General features: G+C 39.3%; 1 protein-coding gene across 2 annotated transcripts; it reads right to left on the reverse strand.

Moving 5' to 3' along the window:
- Positions 1-1,467: 1,467 nt before the first annotated feature.
- On the reverse strand, positions 1,468-11,500 carry LOC121389494 (toll-like receptor 8). Of its 2 annotated transcripts, none has more exons than XM_041521146.1 (2): positions 11,288-11,500; positions 1,468-3,872 (listed from the first exon to the last, which is right to left on the reverse strand). In XM_041521146.1, exon 2 carries the CDS (start codon positions 3,857-3,859, stop codon positions 1,610-1,612), a length of 2,250 nt encoding a protein of 749 aa, XP_041377080.1. In that variant the 5' UTR covers positions 3,860-3,872; positions 11,288-11,500; the 3' UTR covers positions 1,468-1,609. The 2 variants fall into 2 exon arrangements, with proteins under 2 accessions (XP_041377080.1, XP_041377081.1); XM_041521147.1 differs by lacking the exon at positions 11,288-11,500 and adding an exon at positions 9,885-10,101.
- Positions 11,501-12,795: the final 1,295 nt, after the last annotated feature.

The raw sequence follows: 12,795 nt of genomic DNA on the forward strand, positions 1-12,795 counted from the left end.
CCTAGACCCTAGTTTCAACCCGAACAAATGGACACTAAGTTTGGTTAATTTACAAATCTGTAACACATTTGGATACAGCAGACTGAAACAAGAGTTTGTGACGTTGAAATACCCTTAAAAATAGACTAAAACACGACTCCATCACTATTACGTCTCAGAAGCACGTGCGTTTTTAAAAATATGAAAAATGTATTTTGTGATATTAGAAACACCAGGATGACTAGAAACACTTCGAATGTACAGAAACAGATAATCTAAACAATAAAATATAAGTAATATTTGATTTCTGTGATCATAAACGGCTCTAATAGTGAAAAATATACCTTAGTGTTTAAAAACTAGGGTCTGTACCTTTAGTGTGTGAAATATTTGTTATCAGCGAACTCGAAATGTAATGATCAATGTAATCATAATAAATTCGCTACATTTTTCCTAATGCAACAAGGGATCTTTTATATGCACTTTCCCACAGACAGGAAAGCACATACCACGGCCTTTGAACAGTTGCTGTGCAATGGTTAGAACGAGAGAAAAAAATCAGTTGAATGGATCCACAGAGGTGGTTCGATCCTGCGACTCAAGCACCTCGAGCGAGCACAAAACCGACTGAGCTAAATCCCGCCCCGTGATGATTATCATAATAATGATTATATTTATGATGATAATGATGTTAATGATGACGATCATGATCAGACAACGACGATGACGACGATGATATTGATGATTACGACGACTTCTGGTCAAAATGATGATGATGATGGTGATGATGCCGATTGTGTTTTCATTTTTTTTAAAGTGTATTTGTAGAGAATAATACATGAGTGGCCGTTAGATACCATTTATCTTACGAGTTGTTTTAAAATGTATCTAACGAGCGAAAGCGAGTTTGATTAGTTTTTAAACAACGAGTTGTAAGATAAATGGTATCTAACGGACACATATGTATTATTATATTTCTTACATATCCTCAAAAAACAGGTTTTAAGCAAATTTTAACATCTTTTTCGACTAAAAGTTATTTACAGCCCTTTCACTTGTAGCTGACTTACGCATCACAAACAAATGAGTGTCAGGTTAACTATACGTCACAGTGTAATCGATTTCGATCGAGCTGGGTTTGTTCATTGGATGTACGGCACTGGTGACCTGGTCATCATCTAGGAGCAGCCAGTCGTATGTCTTGGCATTGTTAACACGCGTACATGTCTTAACAAGTATGTGTTATCAAAAATAACGAATGATGTTTTCACTAACGGGTGTGTAAGAAATCTATTTCAAACTATGTTTGTATATATTCTACGAAGAACTCATCTTGTCACTGTAAATAACTAGTGTATAATAATTCTTCATATACTGTCATCTGACGGCCTGAGTGTACCGAAATAAAGTTTCAAAGTGATGATGACAGTGGTGGTGGTGGTGGTGGTTGTGGTGGTGGTGGCGGTAGTCATGATTATGGTGATGATGTTTTCAACACTTGATTATCGTCGCTTTAAAAAAATAAAAAAATAATAACAATAACAATGCCCTTCATGGAGATGCATTACAAAAAACAAATACACAACTAAAATCTACTTTATACAACCACAACTGTCAAAGGTCCATGTGTTCATGGTCTGAAATCAATGTCCACTCGCGTCACACTGCCGTCACTCTCTGACAGGTCGGACACGAACGTGGCATCAGTCAGGGATGATGACGTAGACGACAGCTGTCGCATCGCGTGATTCTGTCTCGTGACGTCACTCTCGATGTTAAACACTGACGTGTACGCCAGTCCATCATCGCTCGCGTCTGCGGACTTCCTCGACTTATCCGTTTTCTCCTTCTTCTCCTTCGGCAGCTTCTGCTTCGTGGACAGGGAGTAGACGATGCGGTCCCAGAACAGCCTGTCGGACACGTCCAGGTAGGTGAACATCTTGAAGCACCTCTTCAGGAGCGGATCCATGTCCCTGGCGGGGATGTGCTTGTACAGCAGGATGATGAGATGGCGGCGCTTCTCCACGATGCTCTGGTGGTAGGCCTGTCTGAACTCCTCCAGGGCCCACTCGCTGTTCACGAAGCTCCTCGACAGCACCACGATGGTGTGTCTGCTCGCCTCGATGCTGTTCAGGATGTTGTCCAGTATGGACATTCCGGGAACGAAGTCTCTGTGATGGAGGCAAAGCCGCAGCGTCTGCCCTTCTGTTTTACTCCCGTCGCTAACAAGGATGCCATTTTCTTTCCCCTGATCCCCGCTTTTCAGTGAGCACAATCCGTTTTGATTTGGATGCATCGCCGTCGTCGTCGTCGTCTCGCCGAAACGTCGTCGTGGTAGTTGGACGTTCTCCAGCTTAGCACACAGCGTGTCGATGACCCAGTCGCCGTCATCGCTGCTGTAGGAGACGAAGGCGTCGTACCTCTTGTTTCCTTCCAGGTCGGCAACGTCACCAGGCAGCAGGATGTGGAAGCGGGTAAAGAACAGTATTCGGATTTCTCGTCGAAACTTCACGGCCAGGATAAGCAAAACGAACAGCAGAAGAGCTATAATACCAACAATAATGAGCGGAGCTAGAAGATTCGAGTATTTCGGACAAGGAAGAGATGAGACGCTTAACGTTCCAAGGACCTTTCCAAACATATTTTCTGGCGAAGCGCACGTCATATTTTTAATGTAGCTATATTCCAAACCTTTGCCTTGATAAAACGACTTGTTTCCGAGAAAGGTAATAAACTGTGCCAGATCGCATCCACAGTGAATGGGATTGTCCCGAATATCTATAAACAATTTTGGAATTTGCGCCCATTTAATGAGTTCGTCCACTTTTGGTTTTGTGATGTTGTTGAATCTGAGATTGATGTAGGTCACCTCGGACAGTCGTGTTGGAACATATTTAAAATACGCCTCTGAAATGTAATTGTGTGACATGTCGAGATGCTGGAGCTTTGGAAAGTACAACCTCCAGTTGAGAAAGGGGTCTGGCATGGCGTTGATGTTGTTGAAGGAATAGTTTAGGAAGACGAGGTTAGGGTAGCGAGATCCCTGGACCAGGAACTGCTGGTGATAAACAGAAAGAGTGTCACTGATGCTCTCCTCGAGAGATGTTAGGTTGTCATACTGACACTGAGTCTGAGTGTTCAGCATATTCGCCAACATGTCCGTGAACTGTAAAAGTCCTGGCGTCGGTCGCGACTTTGTTGTATTGGACAGGGATATGCTACTAGTTGAATTCACTGTCGTCTGCTCCGTTGTACTGGAAGAGTTCCGAAGCTTGACTGGAGAGAATGTGGTGGAAAACACGGACCTCATGCCTCTGTAATCCAGTTTGTACGACACGTTACGGAACACGATGTTCTCAAGACTGTTGTCGTGGCCGCAGTTGTAGTCGGACGATATGAGTGGAATTCTCCTGATGGTGCTCAGCAAGGACGCGATTCTGATCTTCATCACACTGTGTCGAATGTCCAGTACCTTCAGCTCATCTGGCAGCGACTCCACGGCCGGTTTGCCAAAATCATCAAAGATGTTGAGGATGTTACACCCTTGAATGTGTAAACCAACCATTTGTGGCGACTTCATGGGCCACGGGAGAGATATGTTGCCGCCATGTTTGCATCTGACGTCAAATACGTAGCTGAAATTTGAAGTTCTGTTACTTGCCCACTGTCTAAGTCGATGCATGGACAACTGAGCTGAATCCAAAGGCGAGGGTTCACATTTGATGATAACAGGACTTAATTTCCCTTCTGTCGTTGTCGCATTGCATACTCCACTCCAGCTATCAGGCAAATAGTCATCTGTGAGGTGGAGGACGCTGCAATATCCAAGATGGCAGACGAGGTTCGAGCAGACGAGAACAGACAGAATGATAAGCTTCATTTCACGTTGAAACCTGAAGTAAATAATAATAATAATAAAATTTAGTATTACAACTTGCACAACAATAATAATAGTAATAGTAACAATATGATGATGATGATGATGATGATGATGATGATGATGATGATGATGATGGTGATGATGATGACGACGACGACTATTACGATGATGAGGAGGAGGATAATGACAACAATGATGATGCTCAGTGATAGAGATTCAACCTGTGGTACAACAGATTCTGGGATCTACCCCCTGCAGTAGACCCTTTGGGTTATTTCCCAGCTTAGTTTCAGTTGTTCCCAGGACAGCGTGCTTGAACTTTAGGCACGAAAATAAGCAATCATCGTCATACTGGTATCCGTCCCAACCAGTGACCCGCGACTGGTATATCAAAGGCCGTGGTATGTGCTGTCCTGTCTGGTAAAATGTATATAAATAATCCCTTGCTGCTAATGGAAAAATGTTGCAGGTTTTCTTTAAGACTGTTTCAAAATTAACAAATGTTAGAATCCAATAGCCGATGATTAATTCATCAACGTCCTCTACCAATAACAAATGTTAGAATCCAATAGCCGATGATTAATTCATCAACGTCCTCTACCAATAAAAAAAGAGAGAAAAACATCACTAGTTGTTTGCTTTGTATGCGTGCGTGTGTGTGTGTGCGTCTGTCCGTCTGTCTGTCTGTCTATCTGTGTGTGTGTGTGTCTGTCTGTGTGTGTGTGTGTGTGTTTGTGTGTGTGTGTGTTTCTGTGTGTGTGTGTGTGTGTGTGTGTGTGTGTGTGTCTGTCTGTCTGTGTGTCTGTCTGTGTGTGTGTCTGTTTCTGTGTGTGTGTGTGTGTGTGTGTGTCTGTCTGTCTGTGTGTGTCTGTCTGTCTATCTGTGTGTGTGTGTGTGTCTGTCTGTGTGTGTGTGTGTTTGTGTGTGTGTGTGTGTGTGTCTGTTTCTGTGTGTGTGTGTGTCTGTCTGTCTGTGTGTCTGTCTGTCTGTCTCTCTGTGTGTGTGTGTGTGTCTGTGTCTGTCTGGCTGTGTGTCTGTATGTCTGTCTATGTGTGTGTGTGTGTGTATGTCTGTTTGTTTATGTGTGTGTGTGTGTGTATGTCTGTTTCTGTGTGTGTGTGTGTGTGTGTGTCTGTTTCTGTGTGTGTGTGTGTGTGTGTGTGTATGTCTGTCTGTGTGTCTGTCTGTCTGTGTGTGTGTGTGTGTCTGTTTCTGTGTGTGTGTGTGTGTGTGTGTGTCTGTCTGTCTGTGTGTGTATGTCTGTCTATCTGTGTGTGTGTGTGTGTGTGTCTGTCTGTGTGTGTGTGTGTTTGTGTGTGTGTGTGTGTGTGTCTGTTTCTGTGTGTGTGTGTCTGTCTGTCTGTGTGTCTGTCTGTCTGTGTGTGTGTGTGTGTGTGTCTGTCTGTGTGTCTGTCTGTCTATGTGTGTGTGTGTGTGTGTATGTCTGTCTGTCTGTGTGTGTGTGTGTGTATGTCTGTTTCTGTGTGTGTGTGTGTGTGTGTATGTCTGTTTCTGTGTGTGTGTGTGTGTGTGTGTGTGTGTGTGTGTGTATGTCTGTTTCTGTGTGTATGTGTGTGTGTGTAAAGTTAAAGTTTGTTTTGTTTCACGACACCACTAGAGCACATTGATTAACCAATTATTGACTATTGGATGTCAAACATTTGGTAATTCTGACACGTAGTAATCAGAGGAAACCCGCTACATTATTCCTAATGCAGAAAGGGATCTTTTATATGCACTTTCCCACAGACAGAAAAGCACATACCACGGCCTTTGCAACTGATCAGCTGTGACGCACTGGTTGGAACGAGAAAAATCCCAATATGTTGAATGGATAAACTGTGGAAATTGCTACCTTACGAGAAAGTACAACGCAAAAAAAAAAAATAATAATAATAATAATAATATAAAAAAAAACTGTCCTGGTAGAGAGATCTTTGTAAGCTGATATCAACCGAGCGTTTGATCCGTTTGTATATTGATGCAATAAAACGTGCTTTCAATCAGGACGCGTTCCCTTTAATTTGTTTTCGTCCTTGTGCTGAGTTAAAGGGACAATCTCGACTTTGTTGTCATTGGCAGGGCGGGACGTAGTCGATGGTACAGCGCTCGACTGGTGCGCGATCGGTCCGGGATCAATCCCCGACGGAGGCCCATTTGGGCTATTTCTCGTTCCAGCTAGTGCACCACGATTGGTATATCAAAAGATGTGGTATGTGTTATCCTGTCTGTAGGATGGTTCATATAAAAGATCACTTGCTACTAATGGAACAAATGTAGCGGGTTTCCTCTCTAAGACAACATTTGTCAAAATTATCAAATGTTTGACATCCAGTAATTGATGATTAATAAATGAATGTGCTCAAGTGGTGTCGTTAAAGAAAACAAACTTGGATTTTTATTGCCACTTGAGATGCTGCAGACTAACAAAGACGTTTTAATGAAGGAAGGAAATGCTTTATTTAACGACACACTCAACACATTTTGTTTACGGTTATATGGCGTCGGACATATGGTTAAGGATCACACAGATATTGAGGGAGAAAACCCGCTGTCGCAACTTCATGGGCTACTCTTTTTCATTAGCAGCAAGGGATATTTTATATGCACCATCCCATAGACAGGATAGCACATACCACGGCCTTTGATGTACCAGTCGAGGTGCACTGACTGGAGCGAGAAATACGTTTTAATGACTGAGAATTCATATTAAATACATTTTTGCTGCAAATTATTTTAATAAAATCAATGGCTATATATTATTAGTCCCCTATTGGTCCAACCGGAAGAGACTATAGGTTTCATCTCCACCCTTCTGTCTGTTCGTCCGTCTGTCTGTCCGTACGTCCGTCCGTCTGTCCGTCCATCCGCCTGTTTTCCGGATATTGTTTTCCAGAATGCCTTGAGATATTGAGCTGATTTTTTTTTTTTTTTTTTTTTTTTTTTTTGGGGGGGGGGGGTATCAAGTTTGACTTTCGTGGCAATTTACTCATTTTGACGGAGTTATGGCCCTTGAACTTAGGAGATACAAAAAATTGTTGGGCCTGGTAGGGGACATGTATTGCTTTAGCAGTACTCTCAAAATGCTTTTTTGTATTGTGCTAGTGGTACAGCGCTCGTCTGAAGCGCGGTAGGTCTGGTATATCAAAGGCCATGGTATGTGCTATCCTGTCTAGGATGGTACATATAAAAGATCCCTTGCTACTAATAGAAAAATGTAGCGGGTTTCCTCTCCGAGACTATTTGTCAAAATTACCAAACGTTTGACATCCAACAGCCGATGATTAGTAAATCAATGTTATTCTGACATATAGTTTTGGAGAGGAAACTCGCTATATTTTTTCCCGTTAGTAGCAAGGGATTTTTGTTTGCACCATCCCACAGACAGAATAGCACATATTAGTGTTACGACCTGTGATAAACCAGTCGATGGGGATCGATCCTAGACCGACCGAGTATCAAGCGAACGCCTTACCACAGGGTTACATCCCTCCACTTTAAAAAGTAAACCAGAAACACGGGTGGTTACGTTGCTGTTTCAGATCATTCTACACTGTATATTAAAACGCACTTTCTAGTATATCACAGTATATATATATATATATATATATATATATATATATATATATATATATATATATATATATATATATATATATATATTAGAATATGTAGGTCGAAATTGTGTTGTTTGCAGAAACCCGTAAGACCCATATCTTAAGGCAATAACCAGTTATTATTTATCTTTAACGACATCTCTCTCTGGGTTATAGAGATCACGTATTGCGATTATTGTCACTTTTACGAATATGATTGCGTTGACCCGATTTACTAGACCCATACAAACAAGTAATATCCATTAAAATTCAAATACCACTATACAGCTAACAGTACAAAGAGGCGGGTCCAGAATTGTACAAGTGGTCATGGGGGGGGGGGGGGGGGGGGGTGTCCCAAATTCTAAAAAGGGCAATTTGAGTTCGTAGAAGTCAAATGAGCTGAGCTATCAAAAGGGGCGAGATTTGTAGGGAGGTTTGGGGGTCGAGGGAGGCTTCAAGAATTTTTTTGTTTTGGAGGGGGAAATGTCCAGAGACGTGTTTTTCAAAGCAGTTTAGTGTTGTACGTCAATTCTGGATTGTGAATTTTAAAAAGTCATTAAAAGGGGTACTTGAAACGGGGTGGGGTGGGGTGGGGGTGAGGGGTGGAGAGGTTACGGGATAACTGTTACCCTTCTCTGGATCCGCCAATAGCCATGACATTAAATTTAGTCTTAAATCTCTTCAAGAAAGCAAACGGGCCACTCCTTGACTTAAACGTTAGTTTGTTTTCGTTTAACGACACAACAAGAGCACACCTATTTTGCATTATTAATCATCGGCTACTAGATGTCAAAACAGTTGATATTTTTGACAGGCTTCGGAGAAAATCCGCTACATTGTCCATTATCAGCAAGGGATCTTTTATATGCACATTCGCACAAACGGGACAGCACATACCACGGCCTTTGATAAACCAGTCGTGGGGCACTGGTTGCGCAATCAGAGAATGAATCCATCGATTCTTAACGACCCAAGCACCCCCAGGCAAGTTAGAGAACGCCATAGGTTGCTTTTAAATAATACTTAATGTTCTTCTTCCTTGCATGCTGCATAAAGCTACGCTTCGCCAGTTGAATGCAGGTTTATATTACTATGACCTGCTTTAAAAGAGATATGATCACTGCTAGTCTGCCCTCTGGTTATTGAGATAGTTAGCTCTGAGATGTTCTTAAGTAGGCCTACCGCGATTTTCACATTAAATTTAAAATTTAAATATTCATAATCATTTTCATTTTTAAATGTACGAATGCACTTTTTTTTAAATAGTTCAGTGAGAAAAAAAATCATTTTTGACATTTAGGCCTATGTACAAATTAAGAAAGACCAATAAAACGATAGATAGAAGTATTTGATTTCGAGAGTATAAAATGTAGAATGTAATAGGAAATGCTTTTGAAAAAAGAAACAAAAACAAAAAAGATAAACAATCCGTTATCAATTCTGAAATCATTGCAGATAACCGTTAACCCGCAGTGAAAACCCCTTAAAGGGACATTCCTGAGTTTGCTACAATTTTTAAGATGTTATCGACTAACAGAGACTTTTCAACGATCGTAATATATTAAATATATTTTTCTGCATAAAATATTAGCGGCTGTATATTAAACTTGTTTCTAATCTTTCTAATATTTGTACTAGGTTAAATTTCATTTTATTTCCTAAAATATATTGTTTCGTACGTACGAAATTATTGAAAACAAAATCCAGTTTGGGCTTCTTACAAATATTAAGACGACCAGAAACACATTGAATATACAGAAACTGATATTCTAAACAAGAAAATATATTTAATATGTAAGTTTAATCGTAGAAATATTTTATTAATCGGAAACATCATACAATGCAGCAAACTCAGGAATGTCCCTTTAAATAATACAATGAATCAGAATGATCTGCGTTCTTTCTTTTTCTTTTCTTTTGGATTGGTTTGGTTTGTTTTGGTTGGTTTGTTTATTTTGGTTTTTTAATTAGTTTTTGCACTAAAACATCTAGCCCGAGTACTCTGACTGTAAGAGAGCTAGACTGACATTTGGACAGTTATCAACGCTCTCTAACTGTCAATCTATATAAATGCTGCACAATCTTTGCCTACCAAACGGTTGTCAAAGATTCCCGCTCTAATACAACAACAATCCTATGTTTCACGTCAAATACCTTTACATCAGTAATTTTCGAGTTCCTTGATTTAAAAAAAAAAAATTCACATACTAATCACTAATACATACACTACAGGAAGAAACCAGACAGTACCTCCACTTTCAGTAATGTCCCAATTAAATGCGTAGCTGCTGACACTTGAGAGAGTCTGTACAATAGTGTGTTAAAACATTCACCCCATAAAATGAAACATAGGATCATATATCATATTATAATTAATACAAATAATACACGTAGAAACTGGCTATTATAACGAAACCGTAACTTACCAAGAGACGCAAAACTAAAATACAACTGCGTAAGCTGCATGTCCGGTTTGGCGATATACCTTTGAAGACAGCACACGACATGCTATAAATCAAGATACCTAGACCAGTGGGTAGGCCTAATATATATTTGATATGGAATTATAATCTCCGTGAATACAGCGGAAAAGAAAAGAATAATGAAATGTTGTTCCCGAAATCCGACCACGCATACAAACCAGCGCGTCACGCCTCGATTAGTTTTCTTTCTATTTTAAAACAGAATGTGAAGATTTCCGGGAGATTGGTTTGATACACAAGTTCATCTTCAATGTGATTGGTGTGGTGTGTGTGTGTGTGTGTGTGTGTGTGTGTGTGTGTGTGTGTGTGTGTGTGTGTGTGTGTGTGTGTGTGTGTGTGTGTGTGTGTGTGTGTGTATGTGTGTGCGAGAGAGAGAGAGAGAGAGAGAGAGAGAGAGAGAGAGAGAGAGAGAGAGAGGAATTATGAAAACATACTCCAACACGGAATGGACTGCGGGTGTGTGAACTATTCACAACATACGTTTAATATAATATTATTGTCGTTGATTTCCGTAATACGATATTTGACTTCAGGAAGTCACAAACACAATAAACTTTCTTTTAAGTTGTATGTCGACAATACAAAACACGAGATGAGTAAACACGGATGTCCCTTACCTTCCACCACGTTAACGATGGTCCACTGATAACAGAAGTGAAAACACGTTGTATTTAAAGCTAAGGTGCGGATGTCAGCCGGTAAATATGAGTTTACCGAGAAAATGCACGAAAAAGTGCCCTAAGTTTACATGTGCCCTTTTCGTCCACCTGAAAAAGATCCTTTATGATTGTTTTAAACTGCCCATCCCTATAGTTAATTTAGGTTAATTAAAATTAAAGTTTATTTTGTTTAACGACATCACTAGAGTACAATGATTTATTAATCATCAGCTATTGGATGTCAAACATTTGGTAATTTTTATACTGTATGTAATCTTAAACAAGCTACATGGTTCCATTAGTAGCATGGGATCTTTTATATGCACAGACAGGATAGCACAATGTCATACCACGGACTGTGATATACACCCCGTCCCCAATTTAGATTAGATACAACTCATGTGTGTGTGTGTGAGTGGGGGGGGGGGGGGGGTTACGGCCATGATAACGTATTACAATTTTTTAATTAATTTATATATTTTGTTTACTAAATTTATGAGTTGGGTAAAAAAAAAAATCATTTGAAAACCGTAATAATGATAGAATTTATGTTTATGTAAACACATCAAGCATTTTTACCAATATTCAAATTTGTTTTAAATAAATACATAGACTGCATAGCAGTATCGAAAACCATACTGCACGTTCTTGTTCTGCAATGTGTAGATATACAGATTTAATACTCACTTGTTTCGCGGATTAAACGTGCGTCATTTGTTGAAAACTCTCTCACTGTCTCAGATAAAAAGATGCACGAGTTTGGAAAACACATTGATCGACTATTTATTTCGTAAAACGGCATAATCGGAAACAAAAAACAGCGTGTTCACTGGTCCGTATCAGTTGTCACTGGTCATCGAAAGAGGATGCCAGCGGTTGGTCGATTTGCTCCACTGGTTTAAACAACCCTGATGACGTGCTGTCAAAACCATTCATTGCGTATTACATTAATATTAAGCCCCAGGGGATGTTTTGCCAAACTCTTGATTCAGACCGATCACATGACTGATTCTGGCTTTTAATAATATTTTTTTTTACAGTTTTATTCTCGTACCTGAAAGACAAAATTAGCACTAAATGTGCTTTAAAAGTAATAATACATGCAATACTAATAAAATAATAAATATAAATTAATGAATTAATTAACTAATAAAAATAAATAAATAGTTTAAAACAACAACAAACAAACAAACAAAAAAATTACAGATACATGGTCCGCTAGTATTTCTGTCTGAATGTTTTATGCCATAATTACCAAATGTTTATTTGTTGTTAAAATATTTGTTTATAAAGTATTGTCCTGAAACAGAGCCGGTCTATCCTAGTAGCACATGGAGAAAGTGTTTCGGCTCCGCGCTTTAGGGGGCCCCGCGGTCATGTGTTCATTTATTTTCTGCAGGTAATTTTTCCACTATCCTGGGAAGGGGCCCCCGCTATTATTTGTGCTACAGGCCTCGCGGATCCTTAACCGGCTCTGCCTGAAAGTAACGAAGCCCTGTACGCAAAATTAGCTTGAACGGGAGAGAATATAAATTCTTCCACCATACACCATATACCAAATATATGCTGCCATTTTACTTGCGCATTTATTTTATGTTTAGATGTAACTATGTTCGTTTACACAAATCATTGTAAAACAATTTCATAAGCATATACATTTTGTATACTGTATATATGTAAAATTATATACATACATGTATATATATATATGTGTGTGTGTATATACATGTATATATATATGTGTGTGTGTGTGTGTGTGTATCTATCTATCTATATATATATATCTATCTGTGTCTATATATATCTCTCTCTCTCTCTCTCTCTCTCTCTCTCTCTCTCTCTCTCTCTCTCTCTCTCTCTCTCTCTCTCTCTATATATATATATATATATATATATATATATATATATATATATATATATATATATATACATATATACATACATACACACAGACACACACACAGACACACACATACATATATACATATATACATACATACATACACACAGACACACACACAGACACACACACATACATACATACATACATACATACATACATACATACATATATATATAAATGATAAAAGAAAACAAGTGTACAGCTGCCTATATAACTATATTGATGTAGACACTGGCTTGTAATAATTCATTTCCATAGCTTACACCTGTGAATGATTGCCATTATTAAATCA

Source organism: Gigantopelta aegis, chromosome 14, assembly GCF_016097555.1.
Source record: "Gigantopelta aegis isolate Gae_Host chromosome 14, Gae_host_genome, whole genome shotgun sequence".
NCBI lineage: Eukaryota > Metazoa > Mollusca > Gastropoda > Neomphalida > Peltospiridae > Gigantopelta > Gigantopelta aegis.

Coding starts and splice junctions, on each gene's coding strand:
- LOC121389494 (XM_041521146.1), bottom strand. CDS start 3,859: ATGAAGCTTATCATTCTGTCTGTTCTCGTCTGCTCGAACCTCGTCTGC.